This window comes from Sebastes fasciatus, chromosome 7 (assembly GCF_043250625.1).
Source record: "Sebastes fasciatus isolate fSebFas1 chromosome 7, fSebFas1.pri, whole genome shotgun sequence".
Classification (NCBI taxonomy): Eukaryota; Metazoa; Chordata; class Actinopteri; order Perciformes; family Sebastidae; genus Sebastes; species Sebastes fasciatus.
The window spans coordinates 6178458-6196879 of NC_133801.1; the positions used below are offsets into that span (position 1 = coordinate 6178458).

The following is an 18422-nucleotide window of genomic DNA, read 5'->3' on the forward strand; positions in this document are numbered from 1 at the left end:
TTCCTCTACTGCACAGATCAATGTGCTTCCGCCGGTTAGTCACCAGTGATGCTGCTCGACTGAACGAGTTCACCAACTTTGAGGCAAACTGACAAACAAATTCCACCACAGGTTTAAGTTACTGCAAACTCTCAAGAAGGCAAAGCACACCAGAAGGCTTTCCTGTGTACACACACAACACTCAGGGAAAAAACGGGACTGAAAATTTGACTCACAAGGAGTGCCCATACATTACAAAACACATGCTTTCTATTCAGCTTTTTTCTCTCACTCACACTCTTCATACTCCAGAGCTGTCATGAAACTGATATGAGCCACAACGCTGCTAAAACAAAGTGACGTTACAAGGATTAAACTGTAAAAGTACCGCTGCTCTCTGGCCTACTTTGTGAGTTGAAGATCAACAATATTTGCTTGTCGCCACTGACCTTTTCTCTGGTTCAACTCCTCTCTCGGAGACTTACAAACCCTACCGGGCCTCTCTCATCCTGGGGCGTGAGTAGCGGTTCCTGCGGACTCCGGGCTGGACTTTCAACCCCACAAAGTAGAAGTTTTATCTCAGCTTAACTCACACACATCCCGGCTGTGATAGAGCGCTACAGGCCTGCAGAACGGGGCTGGGCCTGACTGTCAGTAAGCTAGCTAGCAACTTGAATCACTCTCTCTCTCTCATATTCTGAACAGAAAAGGGAGGGGGGAAAAAAAGGATAAAGCGACTGGCCTTGTAAAGCTATGGTATTGGAATGCGCAAACCCTCCCACAGAGACTAACAGACAGTTAAAGGGGCCGGAGAGTGAAGGAGGGGCAGAGTAGGGGGGACTGGGAGGGTTTCCAGGGCAAAAAAAAAAAAGGTAACGTTATCAAATGAGCTGCAGCTAGCAGAAGAAACTCCCCCTTTTTTTCCTCATTCTCTCTGTCTACTCTGTCATCCTAAACACTCAAGTCGCTCCTCAGATTTTTTTCTTTTTTTTGCAGGTTCGCCCCTTCTGAGAGCAGAGGAAACCAGCTCAGGAGGAGGAGGAAGAGGAAGAGGAGGAGGAGGAGGAGAAGGAGGAGGAGGAGGAGTGGGGTGCCACAGCAGCAGAGGAAGACTGGTTGGTTAGCCCTTCCGGCTCAGAAGGGGGAGGAGACCGGTGGCCACGTGGAGCTGAGCTATGTGCTGACATGTCCTTCACCCCCTCCCTTCTGGTTTTTCTCTTTGACACACAGGGAGAGCAAAAAGAGTAGGAAAGTAGAAAAAATTTGCAAAGCTACAACTTTTGCATGTAACCAGGTACTAAAAGGGCAGAAAATGGTTACAGTTCAAAGAACAGATGACATTAGGCTAGAAAATACTCATTTAAATATTTACCCAGACAGTTAACACACACACACCCACTCTCTCTGGCCGACCTACATGCAACTACATAAAAGTTTGAATAGCCACATAGCCACACTGTCCTGTAAATGGAAGGTCACAGATCGCCCACACAAGCGCCTTGTGTCCTGTTGACGTGTCCTTTACAACAATCATTCCCAAAGACTGGCAGATTTTATTTGGGTCGCTAAAAACATTTGCAGAAAATTTCTTCCACAATATTCCATGTATGTATATATTTATTATTGGAAATCAATTAACAAAACAAAATAATGTCAAATATTGTCCAGAAACCCTCACAGGTACTGCATTTAGCATAAAAATGATGTTCATATCATAACATGGCAAACTGCAGCCCAACAGGCAACAACAGCTGTCAGTGTGTCAGTGTGCTGACTTGACTATGACTTGCCCCAAACTGCATGTGATTATCATAAAGTGGGCATGTCTGTAAAGGGGAGACTTGTGGGTACCCATAGAACCCATTTTTTCATATCTTGAGGTCAGAGGTCAAGGGACCCCTTTCAAAATGGCCATGGGTTTTCTAGTTCCATATGATGCCCTCGCCGTCACTCTCTCTCTCTCTTGCTTCACCACTCACTTCCAACGTACACGCACACTCTACTCTTACAACAACTGGCTCTAGAGAGGGCTATTCGCATTTTTGTGTCGACCACCGTAGCAATCCCACACGCTTGGCACACAGGAAAAGTTGTAATCTGCAACCTCGCCGCTAGATACCGCCAGATCCTACACACTGTTCCTTTAAGACATATCTTTTTAGCCTGGCTTTTACTTAAGGTGCCTCGTCATTTATCGTCTTAGTTTTTATCAGTGGTTTTCATCTTATTTCTATCTCTTGTGTCTATTTATTCTACTGATTTTTATCTATTATAACAGTTTATTGTTGTCATTTTAAGTCTTGCAAAATTATATTTATGGTTTATTTTTGTCTTGTTTTTGTCTGTGCTGTTTTAATCTTGCACTGTGGGCTGCATGATTGTATTAAAGGTGCTTTATAAATAAAGTTGAGCTGAGTTGAGATATGTATATGTTTTCAAAAACACATGCATAAAACAAAGTTGTGATTTATCAAACATATGTCTCGTCTTCAAAATGACTGGTTTACCTGTTCAACATAATATAAGGTGATGCGGAAATGACGGTAAAGATGGTCGGGAACGTTCATTTACGCACAAATTTGCTCTTCAAGTTTTTTAGATATTGTGAATGGGGTTGCGATGGTTTGTCACTTTTAAAAATGTGGATCCCCAGAAAAAAAGTGCTTCTGTACAAGATACCAAACCTCATACAAAAACAAGAATGCGAAGCTTGTGCTGTGAACTTTTGCACACACACGCCTTTACAACAATCTTACGGCTGAAGCGAACATCACTCACTCAACCAAACTGGTTTGTGCAGCAAATCATTCCCTGTCTGTCATCTTGAGTTCCCGATGGGAGCTTTACATTTTGTGTGGCTATGTGTGACAGAGACTGTGATTGTGCACAGCAGGGCACTGAAGCCAGTGTTATATAGCATCAGCCGTGGCCTATGGGAATGGGCCAAAGTCCACCAAAGGCGCTGATAAGCAGCCAAGTCCCCCAGTGAGAGGGACCAGACATCATGCAAGTCTTGCTGAAAAACATTAACAGTATTTTCCTGGTAATACTGGTGATAGATTGACACCAATAAGCCTTAATATATGAAGGCTTCTAAATGGAAACTACAAATGATGTTATGTTATTTCTTTCAACAGAGGACTTGGGACGTTCAGTCAGATGAAGACAAACAGAAACGTTACATTCTTGCCTCCATGAAGTAAAATAACTTTGATCAGTCAGGCCAAAACTTAACCGCAAAACCCATAAAAACTGGCAAAAGTTCAGAGCTAGCCAAAACTAGTTTCAAGACACACTAATGCAGTCAATGAACAGGGCAATGAAGGGTAAACCATGCAAATAGAGCCACTAGATAAACATATTCAAATAGCTCAGGTTTGTGCCTCCCATGAGACTTTTGCACAGATGATTGAGGTATAATAACAAGAACACCTCTGAGAAACACAAAACTGGAAAAAGTTATGAAACAGGTTGAAAAACAACTAAACTGTGCAGGAGCCAGAATATTTTTTAATTCTAGCTGGATAGAAGAGTATCTAAAATGTCTAAAAATAATTTCTTAAATGCAACCAGCATCACGCAAGTGTCAAATGTAAAAAAGATGATTACATGAGAGGCACCATCTGGGGCTACGGTTCACAGAGAGCTACCACATACCAGGCGAGGGCCATCTTAGAGAGCAGAGGAAACACTAGACATACTGTAGAACTGGGGGAATATGCCGTACAGCAGCTTGCTCCTGCAGCAAGTTAAGGTCGAGTTCACCACTATCTGCTTCAATCAACAAACTGAACTCAAGAATGACTCTAAAATCAGATTCAAGAGAGATCGAAACACGAGCTGCATATTTATATACAACATATTTCCGTCGCTCAGGCGTTATTTTTTTCTTCATGATCTTTATGATACACCTTTGCCTAAATGCATCTCCTTTTGCTCTGCACTTACTTCACTCAGTGTAAAGTTTACAGGTGAGTGTGACTGTTGTGTGTACCTGGATGTACTTGCATGTGATTGTGCATGTTGCAGGAAACAGATAAGGCTGTTGCATTATCACAAAATACAAGACATAGCAGGGATCAAACCTTCTATCATTCTCCTAGTCTGCAATATATATATATATATATATATATGCCGATGTCTACGTAAATAGGTCTGAAATTATCAGAGGAACCTTGAGTTTATTACACAGGAACTGTTTGGGGCTGGAAAGTAGAAAACACCGATATGGTGAATCCAGATGGAATTAACGTAAAATAATAGTACCAGTTAAAGTACCTGACCTACACTGATAAACAGATCTTGTCCAAACAAGAGCTGATAACAAAAGTTTCCACTTTAGGTGAACAGTTCCGTTACGTCTGTGTTACTTTCCTATGAACGTTTCCACCATGTTTAACAACGTAAAGAAAAGCCTATTCTAGGTTTAGTAGCAGTTCATTCTGCTAATAAAATGTTAGTACTTGGAACTGTGGTGAGGCTTTACGTCATAAACAGATAATAAGAAAATCCTGGACCAGATATACATTCCCAAATAAGCCATATTAAAGCTGCAGGTGGTAACTTTGAGCAAATATAAATGTATTTTTATACAACCGTCACTATATCCAGTATGGCTGGGACGATACACTGACAGTATCTCCTGATTCAATACTATCACGAGTCTTGGGTGCAGATTCAATATGTATTGTGAGCCGTCACTAGCTCTCCGTCAGCTCTGTTCTCTTTATACATCATTGAATGTATTTAACAGTATATGGGTGCTCTACAGTTGAGGCGTCGACCGATTTGACCACGGAGATGAGAGTGACGGCTGGCTTGACCACACGTTACCACGATACGATAATGTTTCCTGTCCATGACAGAGTTAGCATGCAGCTTTAGCCGTGATGTCTAGCTCTGCTTTCCTGCAGTGTGTGAAGCCCAAAGTGTTTCCATACTTTACTGGATGTGTAGTGTTTACCACTTTGGATTTAAAATGTGAGGGTGCAGGTCGTATCCGTGCGGACCCTCTGTTGTATTCTGCTTTCTGGCTTTGGCTTTGTTTTGGATTTTGAAACGGATATGACGTTGTTACTCAGACTACAACAATAAAAGCGGTATATTCTACACATAAGCCACATTAAAGTGTAAGATGTATTTTGCAGTAGGATAGTGACTATACCTGCTTGCGTTCCCTTTTGGTGGGGATGTGTTGGGGAGGCTGAGGTGGTGGTTGCTGCTGCTGTGGAGGGGCCGGCTGCACCGCAGGGGTGAACTGAGGCGGGGTGGGGTAGTAGGCCCCTGCTGTGGATCAGACGGAGAGAAGAATGTAAACCAACACATACTGACTTAATCCTGTAGCCATAACTTGACACAAACACATCAGCACACATGCGCACAGGACACACACACACACAACCGCTAGTGTTTACACAATGGCGTTACAGTCCACATCGCTAATGTTCTGAAAGTCCCGTTAGACTACGTTGAGGCAGTGAGAAAAGCTGGCCATGAAATGTGAAGGTTTAACTTCTTAATGATTTGCGTAGCCAACAGCTGCAGCTTTATGTCCACAGCAAAGTTATAATGTCATTAGTGTGAGGTAATTACACTTTTTTTAAAAGGTCATCTCACTGCCAACTGAGGATGTATTACATATTAAGCATCCCTCAAATACTCTAGCTAAGAGCAACTTACTGGTGGTGCAACGGTTCAAAAAGCCCAATAAGGTTTCGATAACGGTTCGATTTGTTTTGCACATTAGGGAAAAGGAAAACATAACCATTTTCCAATGTGTCCAACTCCAAAATATATAAATAAATTGATTGATAGACATTAATGAACGATATTTCTATATTATATGACGCTATAACACTGATTTTATACATGACATAAGGCAACTTAATGGTCAAGTAGGCCATAATTACAAAAATTAACAATGTTTTTGTTTGGGCTTTAGTGTCCTGACAATATTCCTGTGAACACTGTAGAGCCGCCTGCAGGAGCTTGTTAAATGTTCAAAATGGACGTGGTAATCTTAAGGAATGAAGCTATAATTAATGAGTGAATTGAACAGATGAATAAATGAAGAGGTTGGGGACATTTTATTCTACCAACAGTCCAAAACCCAAAAATATTAAATTGACTTATTATACATGACAAACAAATCCACACGTTCGACATTTTTGCCTGAAAATCAGTGAAACGATTTCACTGATAATCTAAATATTTGCGGACACCATTTTTGCTTTATCCACCAATTGTTTCAGCTCTAATTTTGTGTGATTTTTGCAGCCCATGTTTCCAGTTGACAGGTGACCAAAATCAACTATCAACTGAAAAACTCAAATTGCTTCATTTCCAACAAGCTCTTTTCTTATACTGTCTCCAAACTTTACTTTTGCTGCAGTAAATAGTCAATTTACATCTTAAAATGTCTGCAAGCTACAACCATCAACTTCTCCTCACACATGATAATTCTGACATCAAATGAACAGACATCATTGCCTCAGATCTGCGTTTTTTTCCACTGTCTTTGCATGCTGTGCCATCTCAAAATCCCCCTCCATGTTGAATCTGACAGCAACCACAGGTAGGCCCCACAGGTAGGCCCTCAGACCATGACAACGCAGCTTCTCCCTTCTGCCCAGCATGCATTGCTGTCCCTTATTTCTTAAAGCAATGGATCTCTCTCATGTTCACAAACTTGTCAAGAAAGCTGCTGCCAACATGACCAAGAAAGAAAAAAAAAAAAAATCTACATTTTCCAAGAATTTCCACAAGTTCAAAGACCCTCTATTAGCCTACCCGGTCAATAATGTCAACAAGACATCCAACCACTCAGTGACATTACCTGGCCTTGTAACTGGCCTCAGCTACAGTTCAGAACCAGTCATAGCACACTTTCAACAGACTGGAGTAAAAAAAAACAAATCCTCAGATTGCAGAGGCCTCGACGCCAGCTAGCTCCTGCTCTGCCTCGCTTCCCCCTCTGCATTTCAGTCTAACTCACATTACTGAGTCTGCATTGTTGACCAGGAGCAGCACAGCCTAAATATAGTCAAAACTCCACACCGGCTGGGAGGAAGAGAGCGCTGCGAGAGGGAAAGGGAGGGAAGACACACAGAGCGAGAGGGAGCATAGGAGCATGCTCAAAACCAGAAAGCCAAACTTTTCTTGGACGCCGTCCCAAAAACTCTAAATAAGAGGCTTGAGATATGACTCATGAAGTGGAGGAGATTGAGAGAGGGGGGCTGCAAAGAGTCTAGACGACACCTACCCTCAGAGTCCTGCTGCTCTTGAGACCCACGATTCCCCATGCTGAACGCCTGCCGAACGCCTGCCGAACGCCTGCCGAACGCGAATGCACAGAAAAAGGAGAGGGGGTTTCTCTTTGCTTCAAACCCCCTCTCTAACTTCTTCCTGTCCTCTCTACAGGTGCCCACTTCTCTTAATGCTCAGCCCTCCCTCTTCCAGCGTGTCCTAGTTTTGCTCCTCCCTCTGACCTTCCTAATTCCTCCCTGCCTTTCACTTTTTTTCCCCTTCCTCCTCCCCCCCTCCCCCTCCTCCTCCTCCTCTTCCTCTTCCTTTACAGTATACAGGCAGGCGAGCTAAACTATTCAGTTGTGTCGTTCAGAGCGGCTCTGATTTGAGTGAAGACTCCCCTCTCTTTCTCAAGCCTGAATATCTGATCCATGCTGACATCACAGCCTACTACAAAGGGGGGTGGGCTGTGAGTAAGCACATATATGTGGGAAGCAACTTTGGGGGCTGGGAGTCTTAAAAATAGTCACCATACGCCGTCAGCACAACGCATGCGTGTGTGTTTTACCTGACTGCTTGAAAAGGACTCAATGGTCAGACAGACTGCACCACTTAGAGGACCAGAGGGGGGTGTTGGAATGATATTCTGGGATTGTTACTATGCAGTTACCACAACATTATGGCAGGCATTGTAGGTCCTACAGGCAATAATCATTTCCAGATATACAGTATATCCGTATCAGTTTCTTGTCTCTGTGACACGGTGGAGACCTGAAACAACCTTGGACACCGCTGCACTTTCAAAGCCAATATGGTCAATCCCATAAAACCCCTTTTCCCACCAAAATTAGCACGTACAGTATTTTTTTAAACATGAGAAAACCCGCTAAAAATAGGTGATAGCCTCATTTCCCATTGCAGGCACGTCGGTGCCGGTTGTAACAGTGGAAAGACTAACAAAGGCAGTTTTGATGTGTCTGTTGAGTTTAAATGAAGAGTGTTTTACAACGATCATCAAGGTAGAATTACTGTTTCTGTCAATGAGTCTGGTAGCTTTGAGGAGTGCTTATAACGTCTGTTTCTTTCCACATCTAACTCTTTTAACTCTCTAACTCAGCACTAAAGGTCCCATTTTGTAAAAAGTGAGATTTTCAGGTCTTTTACATTATAAAGCAGGTTTAAGTGCTATATAAATACTGTCAAACTATCAAAATGCTCAATATACGGAAAAATACACACAGCCCGTGTTCAGAAATTGCGCGTTTGAAACAAGCCGTTAGGATTTCTGTCCATTTGTGATGTCACAAATATACAATATTTAGACCAGTACACGGTTTTAAATGTAAACATTCTAAATGTGTCCCAGTTTATTTCCTGTTGCAGTGTATGTTAATGACATCAGCTGACAGGAAGTGAACCTGTACCCAAACTGTTGCCAGGCAACGCAATTCTGTTTCAATTCCGTTGAAATGCACTAAAACGGAGCATTTCAGACAGATGTTAGTGGGTTTTTTGGTCCAGTGGGAAAGGGGCTAAAGAAGACCAGAGTTTGAGAGCCATGTCTCTCACTGTCACGTCACCGGTTATTTAGGGTCATGTGTTGCAACAACCTCATGTCGCGACATGCCACGTGATTCCCAGAATGACCAATGTGACACACTTACCCTCCAACACAAACACATGGGACATGATGTCCTTCCTGTGCAGTCATACAAACATATCTGGCATAAAGAGCAACACAGCTGTCTCATGTTACCACCAGTAGCCGGCTATTGTGAAGAGACTTATCATTACGTATCTGGACAAGAAACAGAAATCCACTAAATTAGCACCAAGCCTGGCAGAGTCACACCAATAAACATAACAGAGCTGCAACGATCAACCAATTAGTTGTCAACTATTGAATTCATCCCCAACTATTTTGATAATCGATTAATCGGTTTGAGTAATTTGTTTTAGAAAAAAAAGTCTAAAATTCTCTGATTCCAGCTTCTTAAATGTGAATATTTTCTGGTTTCTTTACTCCTCTATGACAGTAAACTGAATATTTTTGAGTTGTAGACAAAACAAGACATTTGAGGACATCATCTTGGGCTTTGGGAAACACTGATCCACATTTTTCACCATTTTCTGACAGTTTAAAGACCAAACAACTAATCGATTCTGATTGGTTAATCACGGCGTTCTGTGGTCTGTTATTTCTTTATAGCAGACCATTGCAATTGTCGCAGCTCTGATGTCGGACTCTGGCGGAGCGTTTTGTTTCAAATTATTGATTTCTACAGTAAGTAGCCGTGTAATAAGCGGGATAATGTACAGCGAGTGGGTCACTGTTGTGAAAGAATCCCCTTCAGGCCGGTGCGACATCGCCCTGTCAGGCTTTCTTTCACAACAATGAGCGGCTCACTGTACATTATCCCTTACTTGTATTTTTTCAGAAACATGCATACGCAGGTTCCGAGGTATTGTTCAAGTATCATGCACATTGTACAGTGCACATACACTGATGTGCAAAGGGCCTGACATGGAAAGCCTAATAGGAAGAACTGTGTGTTTACAGTCCTGTAAAGTATTCAGGCCAGCTCGTTCTACTGCTGATGAGCTACAGTTTAAACAAAGACAACACATAGTTCAGATGCCTGCTGGTGGGGGGTCAGCAAGTTTGTTTTCAGGCCCCATCATCACTTCTTGTGATGTATCGACATTCAGCAACCTCTAGAGGGCATCACAACACATGGGATCAACAGCAAACATCTGTAGTGCTGCTGGATTTAGTAGTAATGTGAAGTAATATGATGACGGAGTCGGTTTGGAATGAATAAAATGGCAGAAAGGTTCATGTGTATGAACTACGACAGCTACATTCTTTGAGTGTATTATAGAAGCAATACAGTTACATACAGGAAATTAATCTGATGCTCAATGCAGATGTTATTTATGCTGACACACTTCTTTTTTTTTGAGTGCCCATTTCGCTCAACCTGCTTTGACGATGACAGTCAGCATCTTCTAACATTTTCCAGAACGCGGTCGCACCCCTCGGCAACAACACAACTCACGTCTCATAGCTGCATTTCATTACGGTCATTATGCTCCATGTTGGATGGGAAGAAAGTAAACTGACTGTCACTGCACAACTGACAGTCCAGACAAATGTAGTTGCTCTTTGGTTCTGAGGAACTTACACAAAATTCCAGACTTCCCACTGCGTTATTTGCATGATCTTGTTTAAATTAATCTAAAATAAAAACCATAATAGCTAGAACATTCATTCTTTTTGCAGCGGAAAGCTAAGGCTTCCCGTCTTTCGCATCACCACATTGTACAATCGTGAAGACGTCATTACGTTACGTGTGGAACATAACAAAATATTAATAATAATAACTAATAACAATCAAAATGCCTTTGCACTTGATCGGCTCATAAAAATGAGCATATCTCATTCAGCTGCATCTCAAATTAATCTTCAGGTTCCCAGCTTTCAGATGATGTACACCACTTCTATATGAAATTTACTGTTGACCTGCTACCTCCCCCTAAAGACCCCCTGTACCCCCCTAAAAAAGACAAAAACAGGTCTAAGTGGGTGTCAGAGGGTTAATGTTGTATCCTGTTCGTAGTGTGTTTTTATTTTTGTTTGGATGAGCTGGCTGGATTATTATTTGTTTAGGTTGATTGCAGGGAGAGAGAAAGATCGACTGCTGGGTGAGTTTGATTGATTTTTAATAAGAGAGAGAGAGAGAGAGAGCGGCGCACTGTGCTGTTAATTCATAAACTTGTCTTAACAGAAACGAGTCCGACAATCAAGTCAGGCAGGAATATTCAGCTCTACCTCCGCTTTTACCTACATTGTTTTCTAGGTTCTTCTAGTCTCAATGCATTTGTAGCTTATGAAAATAGACAGGGACTCGATCTGCATTCTAAACCGCTGATACAGACATTGTACACAGCTGGAAACTGAGCGCTGGGCGAACCAGTCATAACGTCAATGGCCCATTAAGTCCACCCACAGCACCGTGCCTGACCAATACTGATGACTTTGGTTAGATTTTTTTTTTTTTTTTATATATTTGGCTACCTTTGTTAGCTTGCCATGTTGCCGGTTACTCTGTTTTTTTTCTTATGTTACATTAAAGAAGTGTTACGCATTTGTTGTTTGGATCCTACTACTTTTCATTTTCATAATTATATGGCTCTCTAGCTGATTAAGTTTGCAAATTCTTGGGCCAGTGATGGCTCCTGTGTCAGTTATAAACCCTGCTAAGTGTGTCTCTGTGTGTGAGTGGCTCAGGCGAGGGCACCAGGTAGAGCCTCTTACTGTAAGTACCATATTCAGCGGGGCTGGTGCCGGGGTAGAAGCCTGGGTTAACTGATGGGACTGGGTACTGCTGCTGGGGTGTGGCCACGTAGGTTGCCGACCGGTACTGAGGAAACAAAGAAGAGGAAGCATGCAAGACACAGGTCAATATCATTAGATACAGTCAGAAGATAACTATAAATCTTGCGTGCAGGAAGTTAAACAGGCCATAATTCCCCTTCTATTATACTGCTGTGAAAACATCGCATCGTGAGAACATTAGAATTTACCTTCACCCAATACTAATTTTTACTGCATCATTATGTAAAATCAATGGCATCCGTCGTGTTTAAGTCGGCAGGACGGGAGCTAGTTAACGTTAGCTGCTAGCAGCCGGTAAGCAGCACAGTCCTGCACGGAGCTAACAGCTGTTGTTAACTGGCTCTCGTCCTGCCGATTTCGACACAGATTTGTTGTTCGCAATGTAGTATTATTAGGGGAAAAAATATGGTGCGTCCCCTGGACGTGTCGATAGCGAGTTTACTGCATCCCAAACATATTTTCTATCGTCCCCAGGACGCCTTTAGTCTGACGGTTCCTACGGTGCGGTGTAAAATACGAGTACCATCACGCCGTCACCGTATGACTTGGTTCCACAAAGCATCAGTTCTCATGACATCCCTACTTTTCCTTCTCTTCACAATACACAGCTTTAGGTCATTATGAAGGTACTAATCAATATTTTGCAAATACAATGTTAATGAAATTTATCCAAACAAGAAAAATACAAAAAAAAGCTCTATATTACTGAGATGATATGAGGAAAAATGTGTCATGTTAGCTGCCGATATACTATCTGGCTCAGATAAAATAAATACCTGTCCCGGTATGAAGTAGGCGTTTCCCTGTGGCGTGCTGGAGAATTGCAATTGTTGCCCAGGGATCATCATCATTTGGGAGCCGGGGCCCGGCTGGTAGACGTGGGTGGGCGTCACAGGCCGAGGGCCGCTGCTGAGAGGGACACCCCGAGGCCCACTGTTGGGAGGCAGGCTGGCCCTGTTGTTGTAGTAGGGCTAGAGAGGAGGCAGGGGGGTAAACCAAGGTGGAAGATGACAGAGAAATGTGGGAGGAGGAAGGTGGTGACAGACCAAAGACAGGTGAGGATGAACGGTGATTGAGAGGATATGTAGATGAAAGTAGGGGGAAAAAAAGAAAGGCCACGGGACAATGTGGGAAGAGAAATTGGATGGAAATAGGGTTTAGAGAGAGAGAGACAAATAAATGAATTATTAGTTACCTTTCTGAAACCTCCGACATAAAAACCATCCCCCATGCCCTCGTATGATTTTATCTCTTGGACCAAGTGGAGCTAGTTTGTCCAGCCTAATAGCCAGGCTCATAGTTTGCCCATGAATCTATGGCTAGACTCCAACTGGAAACATATTGCCTGCCAGAAGAGATAAAGCAGCTAATGCTGGTTCATTCAGAGCCTCCTCATTGACATTCTGCTGCTGGCCTGGGAGCTAACCGCCGTAGCCAGCGAAATGACACCAAGCCAACAAAGCACAAACACTGCCAAATATTAGACACACACATATGCTCTCCTCAAGACGGTGAGAAAAAAAAAAAAAGAGGGAAAGAAAAACTGGAAGAAAAAAGGAAATTTGAGTTACCTGTAGCGACCTGAAGCTTCCCTTCAGCAGCAAACACAGGTCGCACAGAGACACATCAAATGGAAAGGAGAGGGTGGGAGAGAAGGATTGAGAGAAAGAAAGCACCACAATCAGTTAGAGCACAGCACCCAGAACGTGTCTCATCTGAGCCAAGCTGTGAATTAACAAGCAGCATGCAGAGAATCCAAATAAACTAGGTCTACCTAAGGCCTTTGCACACCAAGTCCATATTTTTGGTACGCATTTGTCACGTTAAAAAATAAATACAACCTCAGGGATGGTCGCAAAACAAAAGATGTAGGAAAGATTTGACAGAGCTAAACGATAGCTCCTTGCTAATGTCATTCATTCATTAGCACTGTTTGGGACTAGCACTATCCATTGCACCCACGTAATTAATTTGTCTTGTACTGCGAATTTTTGCAATGAATAGAATAATAAAACAAAATGGACTCAGTGTGCAAGGTTTCTGTGCGCAACGTTTTTTTTATCAGATGATGGATTTAAAAAATGCACAAGAAAAATACGAAGACTGAAAAATTACGGACTGTAAAAAAACGTTTTCTTCTGATCCCTTTCTCATAACATTTTTATGAAAGGTATAGGTATTAGGTACGCCTTTACATAGGACATTCATGTGCACTTATATTTAGCTTCACTAAAGCATGATTTGGGAAACTATTCTGGTAAGTTTCCCATAGTTTCAGGTTCAAATATTTACAAAAAGCAACAATGGTCACCCCTAAGATCGCCTAACAACACAGAGTAACTCTCATTGAGGATGTCCCCACTTATGTTTTTAGTAGTCAAAGCACTCAATCTTCTCTACTGCTTCTAATATGTGTTAGTCATGTTAGTCAGTTGTGCTGTTAGTACCTGTTGGTGTATAGGCCGGGGCCCCGGGGCAAACTAGAGGAGAGGTAGACAGGACAGAAGTTAAAGACAAAAGCACAAGATCCATGCTTCACTATCCACTTCCTCCAGTTCTGCACTTTTACAACTGCACTTAAAAGGATAGTTTGGGTATTTTGAAGTGGGGTTGTATGAGGTACTTATCCATCGTCAGTGTATTACTGACGGTCGGCACGCCTCCATTTTGGAGAAGCAGACAGGAGGTACCACACAGGAGCAGCGCTGCGGCGTCCGTCCACAGCAGTACATTGCTTTGCTCCCGTGCTGGTACTCCTGTCTGTTTCTCCAAGCTGGGGGGCATATCGACCGTCATCAACTGTAGGTAATACATTGATTATGGGTAAGTACCTCATACAACCTCACTTCAAAACACCCAAACTATCCCTTTAAAAGCTAATATAAAACTGTTGTTCAGACAGTCTGAAAACAGTAGAAAGCCGCTTTCTACAGTCGTACAGGAGGCGTCTTAGCATTCTAAAACTGACAGCGATGCCCACTTTACAAAGCAACTAGTTTTTCCCCAATTGGTATTGATTTGTTTTACTCAACTGCATTTCCTACCGCTTAAAACAGATCATTACAGTAGACTTCACCGGAAATTATAAATAACTATAAATAAGTCTGCGTATTAAAACATTTAAAACTTCAGTTAAGAAACATGGTTCGGCCGATTTATTGGTCGAGCTCGAAAGAAATGCAGTTGGAGCCGCTTGCACTTCCTGTCAGTCATGAGGATTAATGAGTAAAAAAGTTAAAATCATGAGGATAGGGTCAGTGTGAGCGTGTTTGCACACTTAGCAGTGGTACTGAAAATGGTGCAGAACTGGTGAGAAGTAGGCAAACAGACATGCAGGCATTTTAAGAAATCCACAGATGGATTCAGAGCACTTTGTTTTCCATTGGGAAGATTTCAGATAGCAACAGTGAGCAGCAATTATGCCAAACTTGCACACAGGCAGGGACAATTGTAGCAGAAAGAAAAGACAATTTTTTTTATCCTGATTGGTTTGTTTGTCATTCATCTAGGTACAGTTTAAGCTGACTGTAGGTAGGGTGAGCAGTGGGCAGGCCTACCTGTCGGGGCTGCGGTGTTGGGTTCATTTGTGGAGGCGGTGGGGTGGCAAACACAACAGAATGCCCAGGGGGGAATGAGGGCTGCAAGAGACAGGAAGTGATATCAATAGCAGAAAAGTGGGACAGAAGAGGAATTGAAAGTGAGGAGGCAGGGAGGAAAAAGTGGTCAACAAGTGCACAGTCTGATATTTGTGGTCACATTTTGCTTTTTTCACAATACCAGCATCTTTTCATATTCAAGTGAATGGGGAGCTGACATAGAAGTTGGAATACACACTGTACATTAATTAAAATCAGATCATGGTGGCTCACAGAATGGTTGGAAAAGGCCAATTATTGTCTGACTTCTTTATTAAATATAGTTTGTTTTGCCCCTCCCAGTATTCTGTGACCTGTAGTATTAAACCACATTTGCAGATACCAGCAGTAAACAGGATGTTGCCAAATCAACCAGGACTGAAATCTTAAGGATTGCCACTTTAACACCCACTTTCACACAAAGGGGCTCAACCAGGGTTGAACCAGCGTTGATTGTGTGTTTGAAAGGGTTAACTCGCATTGACTGATTTTGGGTTGATTTCAATGTGAATGGCACAGACTCCAGGGTCGCTAACAACCAGGGCGGGACAAATCTAATTGTCAACATGGAAATGTGGCAACACTTTGAGGTGCGGGAGCTAACGGCTGTCCCGTGGTGAGGAGGAAATTAAGCGCAGATGACCGGGACTGTGAGGGACAACTTAGTGTATACAAACTTAACAAGGCTGCTGAATGAGAGAAGCATCCACAGTACACAAAAACAGAAACGCATTGTGCAAGCCGACCACCTCGCGGTACAGCCAGCTGTGAGCGCATCTGTTTTATCTTCTTCTTGTGTTACCATTTTTTTACCCAAATAAACCTGCAAAGAAATACATCTGTCGCCTGTTCTGTCCGTTATAAAATAACAAACCCAGCCGTAGTTCATTATATTATCGAGCAATTAGCAAACCAAATGAAAATATAAACTAATTTTATTACATTCGGACAGGCTCGTACATTATCCAACAGTTGCCACATGCCCAGCTGATTAACCCGTGTTGACTGGCTTGGTTTGGACATTAAAAAGGGTTCTTTAGTGTGAAAGCAGTATATGTAGCAGGGTTCCTTACCTGTGAGAGGCCAGGGGAGGGGGCAGGGTGGGGGTTGGAGGGGGGTCCTGTTATAGGCTGTGGTGCTTTATTCATTTCATGGAGTTCTGCATGGGGAGGCGGATGTGGACCTGTGTACAAATCTGACGGAGAAGGAGAGAACAGGGGGGGGGTTAAACGGATCTTTACTTATAAATTAACATTCAGTACCACAGTAGTGAGGTCTAATGGTAGACAATGTAATACAATTTGTATCTGAAAAGAGAGGAATGTGGTATGTTTGGTTTCTAGAGAATTGGTAAAGGTTTACTAGAATAGGTCTTTGAGAACTAAATTAGCATAACACGTTCCAGCATAAAGTTCAAGTTACAGTTAACTGGAAAAAAGAAACCACAGTAGATATTTCCTGTTAATAGTCACAGCTCATTTGTATACTTACATTTATGAATCTTTTAAGGTCCTAAGTGTGGTTACACTGAGGAAAGTTTTTTCCTAAAAAGACAAGACAGAAAGAGAAACCTTATTAAAAATGAGCATTTATTGGCTAATTGCACATAATCCAAATACTTTACAGCATCCATGCTAACCTAATTTATTTCAAAGCTGTTACCATGTAGGCTACCAAAAAGACAGAGTATAAAAAGTGGTATAGTGAGAAGAGCATGTAACAGATAGTTGATGAGTTTAATATGTTACGATGGGGTCAAGATCATCTTAAAAAAGGCAGAAAAATGATCATACTGATACATATTTATAAACTGTACTGTTATAAGTTTATAATAACAATGACTTTTAAAACTGTGTTTCATGTGGGGCGTGTCCGGCAAATATACAATCTATTTAAATCAGGCCACTACTGGCAATGAATTCAATGTATTAGATTAATTCAAGAACCTTATATACTGCAGTGATTGTCAGACTGACTGAAAATAGGTAGACATTTTCCTACGCACTGACCCAACGGTCATTTCATGATTCCAGAGTAATCATCCTCCTTACGTTATATCTTCCCTGCAATAGTCACACATTAAGTATTTATAGCCGAGGCCTAAATTATCTCCGTCACGGACACGGACACGGACACACACACACACACACACACACACACACTTTGTCTCTCTCTCACATACACACTGGAGCAGCAGCGTAAAAAGCCTGAGTCATGATGAGTCTGGGTCTTTTTTTCAAAGAGGAGGAAATCACGCTGCGGAAATGGTTGTAATGACTAAGTGAACACACACACAAAAGAAGACAAAACTAGAGACAATCTTGCGATGAGATCACATAGGGCTGTAAGAAAATATTGATACGTATGTTTTGTGATACTGTATTGATTCTCAAAAACACGGTATCGATCTTTAATCAATGGTTTAAAATATATATATACAATCTGTATGAAGTAATATGTTTCACTGTCTTTTACATTTTTTTTATACACTTAATTTGTTGACCTAAATAATCCTTCAAGCACTTGCTTTATTTCTTTTACTGATAGGCAAATGTTAAATCCTTTGCTCAGATTTCACAAAAAAAGTAGTGCTATGATGTTGGATGTTACAAGAACTGTGCAAAAAGCAAATGGATTAGAGCTGCATAATTAATCGATTAGTTGTCAACTATTAAATTAATCGCCAACTATTCTGATAATTGATTAATCGGTTTGAAATTCTCTGATTCCAGCGTCTTAAATGTGAATATTTTCTGGTTTCTTTACTCCTCAATGACGGTAAACTGAATATCTTTGAGTTGTGGACAAAACAAGACATTTGAGGACGTCATCTTGGGCTTTGGGAAACACTGATTGTAATTTTTCACTATTTTCTGACATTTTATAGACGAAACAACTAATCGATTAATCGAGAAAATAATCAACAGATTAATCAACAATAAAAAATAATCGTTAGTTGCAGCCTTATCCAAGATCACATTTTGCAAATGTGTATGCAAACGGTAATAAAAAGGAGTGGATGTTGAAGTACATGTATTGTTTTACTTTTGTTTTTTACTGTGGTATAGAATTGGTATTGAGAATCGTGGAATTTCACTGGTATTGGTATCGACTACTAAATTTCTGGTAACGTGACATCCCTAGTGTAGGTCTATGGGAACTGA

At 41.7% G+C, this 18422-nt stretch overlaps 1 protein-coding gene and 1 long non-coding RNA gene across 11 annotated transcripts in view; one reads left to right on the forward strand and one right to left on the reverse strand.

The window, feature by feature from the left end:
* eif4g1b (eukaryotic translation initiation factor 4 gamma, 1b) overlaps nucleotides 1–18422 on the reverse strand; it is a 40057-nt gene that overhangs the window by 15554 nt on the left and 6081 nt on the right. For 4 of the 10 annotated variants that reach the window (XM_074641246.1, XM_074641245.1, XM_074641240.1 and 1 more), the window contains exons 2-9: nucleotides 16750–16802; nucleotides 16332–16453; nucleotides 15181–15261; nucleotides 14071–14103; nucleotides 13195–13215; nucleotides 12400–12594; nucleotides 11552–11648; nucleotides 5144–5265 (exon numbers count right to left, since the gene is read on the reverse strand). In XM_074641246.1, the coding sequence (XP_074497347.1) occupies nucleotides 5144–5265; nucleotides 11552–11648; nucleotides 12400–12594; nucleotides 13195–13215; nucleotides 14071–14103; nucleotides 15181–15261; nucleotides 16332–16406 (624 nt within the window). In that variant the 5' untranslated portion in view covers nucleotides 16407–16453; nucleotides 16750–16802. Of the gene's footprint in view, nucleotides 1–428; nucleotides 734–5143; nucleotides 5266–6814; nucleotides 6947–7240; nucleotides 7290–11551; nucleotides 11649–12399; nucleotides 12595–13194; nucleotides 13216–14070; nucleotides 14104–15180; nucleotides 15262–16331; nucleotides 16454–16749; nucleotides 16803–18422 lie in introns of those variants that run through there. The other 6 variants (XM_074641243.1, XM_074641242.1, XM_074641244.1 and 3 more) reach the window with 6 other exon arrangements.
* Nucleotides 14114–18422, forward strand: part of LOC141771218 (uncharacterized) — a 75566-nt gene continuing 71257 nt past the window's right edge. Inside the window, exon 1 of the long non-coding RNA XR_012594695.1 lies at nucleotides 14114–14309. This is a non-coding gene — a long non-coding RNA (uncharacterized LOC141771218). The remainder of the gene's footprint in view (nucleotides 14310–18422) is intronic.